Genomic DNA, 10,208 nt, shown 5'->3' with positions numbered 1-10,208 from the left:
CTCAGAGCAGCAATTACAGAGAGAAGCCAACGATATTCTGCTGTCAGTCAATGGGAGCCAGAGTCAGAAGGAGCCAGAAGAGCCCCTGGTGCACTTTCTATTTGGAACAGAGCGGCTACCACGTTATTTATGTTCATACAGTCTATGTCTATCTAGTAGCTGAGAGCCTGTTTAACAGAGCGCGTGTATATGGGGAGTACCTGGTAAACAGAGTGTATGGGGAGTACCTGGTTGTGCTCCAGACAGGCGATCATGACCTCACACAGGATGACGACCCCGGTGCGGCCGACCCCGGCGCTGCAGTGCACCAGCACAGGGCTGCTGCTGCTGCTCTTGGGGTCACTGATGCTGTTGGTGTGTCTCCTCACAGACTGGATCTCCTCCAGGTACGCTGCAAACACAACAACACCAAACTCACACAGGGAAGTACGGTTGTGTGAGTCCCAGGTGACCACATGTGCAACGCTGATGTGAGGCTTTTATCATCTCTGGAAATGTAGCGTGTGAGAAAGGCAAAAACATTCTTCTTTCTAAACTTTGGGACTGAGATATTAACACAAGTCGACCTAAACATCGTCGTTTTTATAAACTTGTTTGTTCTTAAGGCGCGTCACAGCAGTTCTAGGCTGATATGTTATTCCTGCATGATTTTAAGTTTGATATATTTTTTTTAATAATAAGACAATAAACAATAAAATAAATAAAAATAAAAGAATAAGAGTAAAGAGTAAACACAGTCCCAGCCTGTTATAATCACCCCTCAGGACTGAGCAGCCTCTTGACCAAAGCCCACTTGTTTTCTAAACAGTTCTGGTAGTTTCCACAACACGCTGCTCGTCCTACAGTGTTTCCACAAAAGCTCTGAGGTCTGTGCAGTGTCACAGGTGAAGCGCCTTCGTGTTTTTAGTGAGTGAAGGGTAGAAGAGTGACTTTAGACTGACTGAGGAAGCCCTTGAAGTCGTCGGGGCAGCCGTGGTCGGGCCAGTCGGTGTACTGCAGGTGCCACACGGTGCGCTCCTGTCCCGTCAGCAGGTGTTTGATCTTGAGGCCGGTGGTGGCGTAGCAGCCCGACTCGGTCCTGAAGCGCGTGGTGATCTTGAAGCGGCCGTAGGTCACGTGCGGGTGACGCGTGCCCAGTTTAGGCCAGTACCGGAAGCTCTTCTCTCGCCCGCTCTCCTGAGAACAACAGCAGAGGTTTAATGCGCCGCACACACCGACACCCTGCAGCTGAGGAGACAGGAGCTAACTGGAGGCACTGCTCTGTCTGCAGTTCTGTTAAAGATGTTAAATGCCAGGCTTAGCGTTCAATCAAGGGAGATTCTATAATTATAGGTGTACATTTCACTTCAGTAAAAAGTGGAAAAGTTTTGTTTTTGCTCAAGTAATTAAATATTTTCAGCAGACATAAAGAATGATTTCACCAGCTTAATCCGTGTATCATTCGTTCATTCGTTTTTCAATATAAAACCAAAAATAAGAAAACAAAAAAACAACAATTTTCTTCATTATTTGTCTCCAAAAGCAAAATGAAAAACAAAAAACAAAAACAAAAAAAAAACAGGTAACGATTTGTTTTTTCAGTATTCGATTTTGTATTTAAATAAATAATGAAAAAAAAAAAATGGATAACTGAATCAGGACTAAAACAGGACTAAACCAGGACTAAACCGTTTTCAATCCTGGTCTGGTCCCGGTCTGGTTCTGATCTGGTCCTGGTTTAGTCCTGGTTCAGTCTGTATGTGGCGCAAAAGTTTAAGTCACGTTTAAGTCGCAGTTTAAGTCACATAAACGAAAAAACCGCCGTTATCCGTTTTTTCCATTATTATTAATTTAAAAACAAAATCAAAAACTGAAAAAAATGAATCGTTACCCGTTTTTTCATTTTGGTTTTGGAGACAAATAATGAAGAAAACCGTTTTCATTTTCTTATTTTTGGTTTTACATTGAAAAAGTAATGAACGAATGATACACAGATTCAGCTTAAAGTTTTGTAAATTTTAAACTGTTCATGTTTTAAAAGCATTCAAATAACTTTTATTTTGTCAACTGGGTAACGGACCTTTGACACACTTATTCTCACACGGTTCTTAAAGTACCACACTTCTGATACCACATTTGTTTGAATTTATTTATTTTTTTGTCCTTTTGGCTGTAGTGTTTTGTTTGTTTTTGTGACAGATTTAAAACAAGGAATTCTGAGCGGTTTAAAGATCCATGTGGCGTAATTCACAGCTAACCGGAGGCACTGTCTGTCTGAAATTCTGTTCCTCAAGTCAAGGTTCCCACTTTTTTTCCACTGACAAAATTTCAAAACTTTTCCATGACTTTTTCATGACCTAAAGTGAATTTTCCATGACTTTACAGCACTTACATGTGTAGAATTAATCAGACTTTTAGGCTAAATATGAAATGTTAACTCTTTCCACTCACCTTATGGTTTGGGATTATAGTTTTTTAACATTCAAAATACTGTCAGTGCATTTATTGTCGTCTCTTTTAAACAAAAAGAAAGACGCAGACGTTCAGAAATATTCATAACAGAACTTAACATAACGCTGTAGTTGCATGAAAAAGATACTAAAATTCCATGACTTTTCCAGGGAGCCCTGTCAAGTTAAACTTTAATCTAATCTTGCCACTGTGAAGTTTCATTACATGACACGACAGGACGGGCTGAATGACGGCACCCACCTCCTCGGCCGTCACCATGGCGATGATGGAGACGCCCTGCTCCCACACCATCTGCCAGAAGTCTGAGCAGGTGTGCTGCAGAGGGCCCTGCGAGGCGATGTAGCTCCACTCCTGCCCGCTCACCGTCATCTGGAACAACATGTCACACTGCTTTATCAAGACGATCAGCACTGGAATGCTCTGCAGGGGCCGCACTGCACACACTTCTGCATGACACAGATAAACTGTACAACCTGTAGCTCTCCACCCACGTCCAAGCAGCTCGCCAAGGGATTTCTGAATTCTCTGTATTGTGAATAAGTCAAATTTGTTTAATTACCATTGGGTCCGGTCAAGTAAACAGCAAGGCCAAAAATTCAAGTTAATGCATCTGATATAAAAATGTATTGAACAGATACATATGTACTCTAGTTTATGAAACTGTTTACCTTTTTTCTGGACCATTTTTGGTTCTAAAGTTACATATGTTTTTAACAGACCATGTATGAAACATGGAACAAAAATTATTTCCCAAATTTCCTGCAAAGACCTGCAAATCATGTAAATAAATGGATGTATTTCATCATATCTTGTGTTATTCCATCTTTGAACTGTTGATGAAGGGACATGATTTAAAAAAAAATAAAATTTTAAAATGATAAAAATTTGCTTGGAAGGACTGACATATTTTATAGAAATAGTTTCCTTTCATTTTGAAGTAATATTAAAGTATTCGGAAGAAAAAAGCGACAAATGATGTAAAATCATGCACCTTCTACTTGTTTGCACAATTTTCCCTCCGTTACTTTTCCCTCTGTTACCATGACCTTTCTTAATAAAAAATCTCATGAGTCAAAAAGTAAGAGGTTTTTCAACCTAATCTTGTACCATATGGTAGAAAACTATATGAAGCAAATATTCAAACCAGTTTGTTAAGGATATGTAAGTGAGAACCAAGAGTTATCACTGTTTGGATTTATTGCCCAAAAAGTGCTGCATATTTCATTCCCTCCGTTACCGACATGAGTTTTTTAAATTTTTTGTCGACAACTTGAAAGAATATCACAGGTTTAACTTGACCCTGTTGGAGTGTAACTCTTTCCTACATTCTGATACTTTACTTATTTCAATAGTTCCTCTAGTTTCTGAATAAGAGACATTTGAATGTCAAAAATCTGCCCCTATTTCCCTCCGTTACCACTTGATCGAACCCCACTGTACATGTATCATTTTATGCCCAACCTGGTGCACCAATAAATAGATGCTTATAAAACATAAACCGTTATCCAACTGTTTCCCTGGATTGCTGTCCTGCGTTGACTCAACACACACTGCCGCTTTCACCTTGTCACCATCGTTTTTGATTTATGGATCTGCATCAAGGTCTATGCGCCGCAAATTCATCACCACAACGCTAGGAGGCTAGGATTTAATGTTATGTTGAGCGGAAGTAGAGAAGACCAATCACAGCCCTTATGGTCTGCATCAGTTCAAGACATAGTTACAACATTTCAGAGGTGCACGTCGGTCAAGATGACACCGATGATTTGACGCATGACAATAAATTGGGCTTTATATTTACTGGGTTTCTTTGCGACTGCTGAACTTGGTAGCTCTCTGGCATTTTTGTTTTGACTGACACTGTTTTTGCCTTTATCTTATGAAAGGCATTTTTCCCAGTGTGTGTGGGGGAGGGACAGTAAACAGTCCGCTCCTAAATCAACTTTAATAAAACAAACATGTTTGAATGACTGCGACTGGAGTCTAGTCGAGTCTTTCCACAGTGCACACTTTGATTTTCACGACTCGATCGAATCAGACTTCAAAAATCGTCTAGTGTGTCCTCAGCTTTACCTTTCCCTCAGAGTTGTGTAATGATCTGCTCTTGTGGCTCTCTAATCATCAGCTTTAGACTGAAATCTAGTTCCCCTTTCGCCTGTGTACGTTCTTCCCGTTTGTGTGTGGAGCTGTGCCAAAAGAAACCAACCCTTCACCTGTTAATGATCTACTAAATATCATAGCAAACATATGAATACCAACTCCACCCAAGTGTTCAAATCAAAGATTACATTAGCTCAAAAAGGCCACAATAGAACTGTATAGATCTCAGAGTTATGACGTCGCACCTCAGAGAATCTTAGAATGTCTAAAACTGTTGGCAGTGGACAGCATGAAGCCAAATAAATTAAGGCGTCACTAAAAAAAACACCCCAAACATGCTGAGAAAATGTGACGAATACTGCCAACAATCATCCCGCTCTGTGAATACAAATGATACTATTTATAGTCACGGTGGAGAGTGGAGGAGTGCAAGATGTTTTCTTCTTTCCAGGGGGGCTTGACAGAAATAACTGAGAAACACTGCGCTGGTGTTATGCGCATTCATCCCACAGCAAGCGGCGTTTTGTTGTGACGACGTTTACGGTGACGCCAGCTCGCACAGTTTTCTAACTCTGGGGTCAGCTGTTTGTTTTATTAAGTTGTTTTTAGAGCTGTCAAAATATTGCATTATTAATGAGTTAATGCGAAACAATTTTAGCAACAATACATTTTTTTTCCCACAAACTACTTTTTTCATAAGCTGTGGTCACTGCTATAATGCTAGAAAAAACTACAGGATCCGGCTGTAAAGAATAAGCAAAACAAATTGTACGACACTGAGAAGCCGTGTCAGGTGCACTGATGTTATTCATTCGAAGAAAACATGAAATAAACTGCTCTAAAACATACGGAGAATCGGCTCTGACCTTCGATAAGGACTGTGACAGAGACAGAAGGTTCTTTTCCGGCTGTTCTCACTGCTCCGAGCTGTTTTTATCTCCATAAACTCACGGAGGAGCGCGTATCACAGCAGGACTCATATCGGTTTCATTATTTAATAAATATTTCTGCCGCTGGACTTATTTTCTCCTCTAAAGAATTCGCTCTGGTGCGCCACATGTAAACAAACAGCGCCGTGTGATGACATCATCGCCCTGAGTACAGCAGCGTTGGGACAAACACGCTCGCAAACACAGATGCATTTAGGGCTGGGCATCATTCAGAAGTTGCCGATCTGATACATACCTTGATACAGTGAGCTTTTGGTTCGATACGATTCAATACGATATATATTTCAAATCGATTCGTTATGGTTTAATAAAAAATAAAGGCTAAATCATGGCTGTGACACTAAAAGTCTTTGTTAAACCACTTCTTGTGCAAAGTTCATATGAAACACAAACATTTTAAGCATCAAAACAGTGAAAATGTCAAATGTGTCGCATAAACGAGTTCCCTTCCTCTAAACAAAACAACAAAACTGTAGCTCTGTAACAAAATAACTTAGTAAAATAAATACTCTTGGTGATGTATGGATACAGCAGACTACAATATCGATACTGTACCATCACATTAAACGATACAAGATATAGATATTTCAATATTTGTGCACACCCCTAGCTGCAATATATATATATATAAAAAAATAAATCCACAAAGCCTATCCACTTTTCTATATTGAAAAAAAAAAAAGTGCGATAAATGTGCGATTAATCACGAGTCAACTATGACATTCATGAATTTAATCGTGCTTAAATACTGTAATCGACTGACAGCACTAGTTGTTTTAGATCAATATTGCGATTTAAAATGTCGTGTCGCGTGCCTTACCCTGATGTGCGAGGCGTTGATGTAGCCCGTGTTGTTCTCCTTGGTGGGGATGAGCTCCACGCGGTTGTGGTCGTAGGGCAGGACGTCCTGGAAGCGGTTCCTCTCCTCGTTCTCGGGCTGCCGGGCGATGGAGCACTCAGCGGACGGCCAGCGCTTGGGGATGTCCTCGTACTCGGCGAGCACCTGGCCCTGCTCCACGTGCTGCTCCAGCTCCCGAGACTGAGACAAACACACGACAAACACAGACACACGCAGAGGAAGTTTAGACGTGGAAGGAATCAGAGTGGATGAAGAAAGATTAATATTAGGGCTGGCAAAAGTACAGAAAACCAGACTCTAATCAATAACGATATCCAAATCTCTCGGTCCGATATTATTGCGATATTCTGACACTTTTTTGCTTTTAAAATACTTTGAAAAGATTTTGGTGTGAATTATTTCCGTCATAATCCCAAGAATTCAAGTAAAAAAATATATTCATGTTGTCTGCACCAAAATGAATCATGGGATATGTAGTTTCCGATGTTTATAAGATGTTGCTACTATAAAACCACGCAATTAAGCAAAGGAACTTGTAATTCGATATATTGTGACAGTCCATGATATTATTGTGTGACTTTTGATGATACGATTTCACAAATTTGGGTTATTGTTACATCCCTACTAATCAATACTCAGACTAATATCAAAACTAGATTTAAGTCCCATTCACAGGACAGAAATATACCTTTCCTGAATAGCTTTAGAATAATCTGAAGTATAATTTGATTTGATTTATTTAGTTAAAAAAAAAAATCCAGCAGTATTCACATTAAAATCTACAAAAACAAGGCAATAAATACATACAATAGACTAGTATAGACACATGGACCACTACGAAACCTGGACGACTGAGGGATTAGAGAGATATAAAACCACAAGGTATTATAAAAAAGTACTAATATTTAATGTTGAAAATCACATTCTGTTGTCTAACTAAACAGTATTTTGTATCATCACTGTGGTATCAGAATCAGTATCAAGCCTATTCCTTAGTATCTAAATTTAAAATTTAGTATTGTGACAAAAACTAATGCAAATATTAATGCTTGAACTTTGATACCCCAATTGTAATTAAAAAATATATAAAATTAGAGTAATTTTCAGCACAAAGTAATAGTGTTTTATAAAAGTCTACTGTGTGGTCTTATTTATGAAATACAGATCAAGACTAAGATTAAAAAGACACATTTTGTCCAATTTATGTGATCCTTTAGCCAGGCTGGCGCCACCTAGTGCCTCTACTCAATTTCATTTCTCTCCAGTGACTAGGTCAGGAATCAGAATACACTAGACGGTTCGCAGGAACCCCGGAAGTGCGAGTTCGGGCACCAACCAATCAGCGAAGAGCCAAACATTCTGTGTTGGCAACGATTCCAGAGATCGAGGATTTAAAGCCGGAACAAAGAGAATGTTTGGTGAATTTTATCAAGGGGAAAGACGTTATTGCCCTTCTTCCTACGGGATTTGGCGCATTACGTCACGACCAATTAGCAGCGATTGGTTAAATAAAAAAGTACCCGCCTACAGTCGAGCGAACGAATCCTAATGCTGCGAGGTCAGACGGTTTCTACGAAGTGAAACCAGCTGATGAATCAGGCTAATGATCCTTGAGCATCTAGTTTCAATACTAGATTTAGTTTTGATTAATATCTGTGTTTTGATATTCTTTATTAACCTTATTATGTATGTATTCCAATGAGCCACTTTTAAACGATTGTAACACTTTCTTTTCTTAACTTCTTCTTGTTGTAAATGGTTCTATTTTGAAAACACGCAGAGTACACTACAGGTCAGAAAAGTTTTAAAACACCACACTTTATCCAGTTTTTTACTCCTTTACTGTTGACTGTTTAACTTTTGATTGATGGTGCGTGTCCACCTTTGGCAGATATAACAGCTGAACAAACTCGTGGCTTGTTCTTTTTACAACAGAAATCCAATATTGTTCAGAAAGTTCTTCCCAAGTCTGTGGCAGAAGTTTCCCGTAAATGTGTGGCACTTGTAGGTCGCTTCACTCTTCTGTCCAGTTCATCCCAAACCAGCTCGATGGGGTTTAAGTCTGGACACTGTGCTGCTGCTGGACACTCCATGTTTTCAAGCTTTATCGCCTTCTTCTTTTTTCCTGAGGTAGTTTTGGCAGAGCTTGGACTTGTGTTTTATCTTTTATCTTTTTTTTTTTTAACCTCAGTTTTTACCTTTGTCCCATTTCAAGCTCTTCACTGGACTTGCCCGACTTGAATTGCAATAAATAACTGGAAAAATTTGGGTGTTCTAAAACTTTTGACCGGTGTTTTAAATGCCTGTGCCGTCTATAATAAAAAATAAAACCTCTGCACTTTTGTGTTCGATTCTACAGCCCATTCACTTGAAGAATAAAGAGATTCATTGACATTGCTCACAGATTTTGTTTGCTCTTCATGTTACTTTTATGAACCGTCATTAAAAAAAGGGAAGTGTCCAGTCACGCACTCTCTCACGTGTTGGTTTATGCAAATGAACTTAAATCCTATTGTCTGATATGAAAGCAAATATTTAGATCAGCATCATTTAGAACCTGCCCTAAAAAGAAACAAAACTGAAACAGAAACACACACCAAAATTAAAAATCTAAAAATCGGAAAACATTTTAAACAGACACATTTATTTTTACTTTTAAGATGAGCTCTTTTTAATAACAGCTTTGAATAGATTGAGGAACCCATCATTATGACTCACCTGTCATTATCTGTGCATGGTTTATTGTAAATTATCCATGACTTTTAGATTAACTCTCACCATGTTTTCAAAAGTATCGAAACTTAAAAAAAAAAAGTCACAATCACAGGACAGAAATTAATTATACTTAACTGAATAGACTAGGACCACTGAGATATAAGACCACATGGGAATATAAAAGAATCTACTGCGGTTTAATGTTGAAAATCTAATTCTATTGTCTAATTAAAGTATTGAGTATCGAGTTTCTTCCTTAATATCAAAATTCAGTTTGAAATATTGGCATCCTGACCAGACTTTACCTAATCAGCCAACAAAACTAAATAACTGTGAGAAAAAGTTAGTAGTTTAATTGTGGTAGTATAGTACTCCAGTGTTGTAGTCTAGCCAGATCTGTGACAAAAAATGATAAAAATCTGAGTCCGTTGCATGTACAGTGACTTCCTCCTGCAGCGCTGTATGTGTGTGTGTGTGTGTGTGTGTGTGTGTGAGCCCTACCCTCTGGTCGTTGGACGCCCGCTCCAGCTCTTCCTTGGCCTCCGGGTGCAGGGGTGTCTTGAGGAGCCCGTTCTGGTGTGGGGCCCTGTGTGAGGGGCCCCTCCTCTGGTCCGGCCTGACTCCCCTCTTCATGCCCTGTGAGGAGACCGCGCACACACACACACACACAGACGCACACGGACACACACGCAGACGCACACAGATGCACCCAGACACGCACAGACACGGGGAGTGAGTGCAGCGCAGGGGAAGGACCCAGCAGAATGTCGACACACCTGTTTGTTCAGTTTGTGTCACCTGTCAACCCTGCGTCACCTGTCAACAACGTGCAGGTGTGAGTACACTAACACTTGTGACCACATGATTAATGCTCACAATAGTGGACCGTAATAAAATATACAATGGAATGCACAAGAATTAGAACATAAAACAAAACTAGCGCAAGATCAGTGACACAGATTCGTGTTTTAGTGTAAATGACAATCTAGTGTCAACTTAATACAATCACTAACAGTTCTAAAGAGTTCTTCCTCATTTCTTTGTCGTTTTGTTTCCTAATAGTAACCATTCAGAAAGATACTGAGATTGAGATATTGAGATATTAATATTATTGAGTTATTTGTAGTAAACAA

At 39.5% G+C, this 10,208-nt stretch overlaps 1 protein-coding gene across 2 annotated transcripts in view; it reads right to left on the bottom strand.

Moving 5' to 3' along the window:
• ptpn21 (protein tyrosine phosphatase non-receptor type 21) overlaps positions 1 to 10,208 on the bottom strand; it is a 40,162-nt gene that overhangs the window by 1,537 nt on the left and 28,417 nt on the right. For both annotated transcript variants that reach the window (XM_020928447.2, XM_020928448.2), the window contains 5 exons: positions 9,577 to 9,711; positions 6,322 to 6,540; positions 2,692 to 2,820; positions 942 to 1,176; positions 228 to 391 (listed from right to left, as the gene is read on the bottom strand). In XM_020928447.2, the coding sequence (XP_020784106.2) occupies positions 228 to 391; positions 942 to 1,176; positions 2,692 to 2,820; positions 6,322 to 6,540; positions 9,577 to 9,711 (882 nt within the window). The remainder of the gene's footprint in view (positions 1 to 227; positions 392 to 941; positions 1,177 to 2,691; positions 2,821 to 6,321; positions 6,541 to 9,576; positions 9,712 to 10,208) is intronic.

Source organism: Boleophthalmus pectinirostris, unplaced genomic scaffold (genome assembly GCF_026225935.1).
Source record: "Boleophthalmus pectinirostris isolate CB_2022bp ecotype Guang Dong unplaced genomic scaffold, ASM2622593v1 HiC_scaffold_10, whole genome shotgun sequence".
In the NCBI taxonomy this organism is placed as follows: Eukaryota; Metazoa; Chordata; class Actinopteri; order Gobiiformes; family Gobiidae; genus Boleophthalmus; species Boleophthalmus pectinirostris.
The sequence above is the reverse complement of the archived record's forward strand: the minus strand, read 5'-3'. Positions and strand labels throughout refer to the sequence as shown.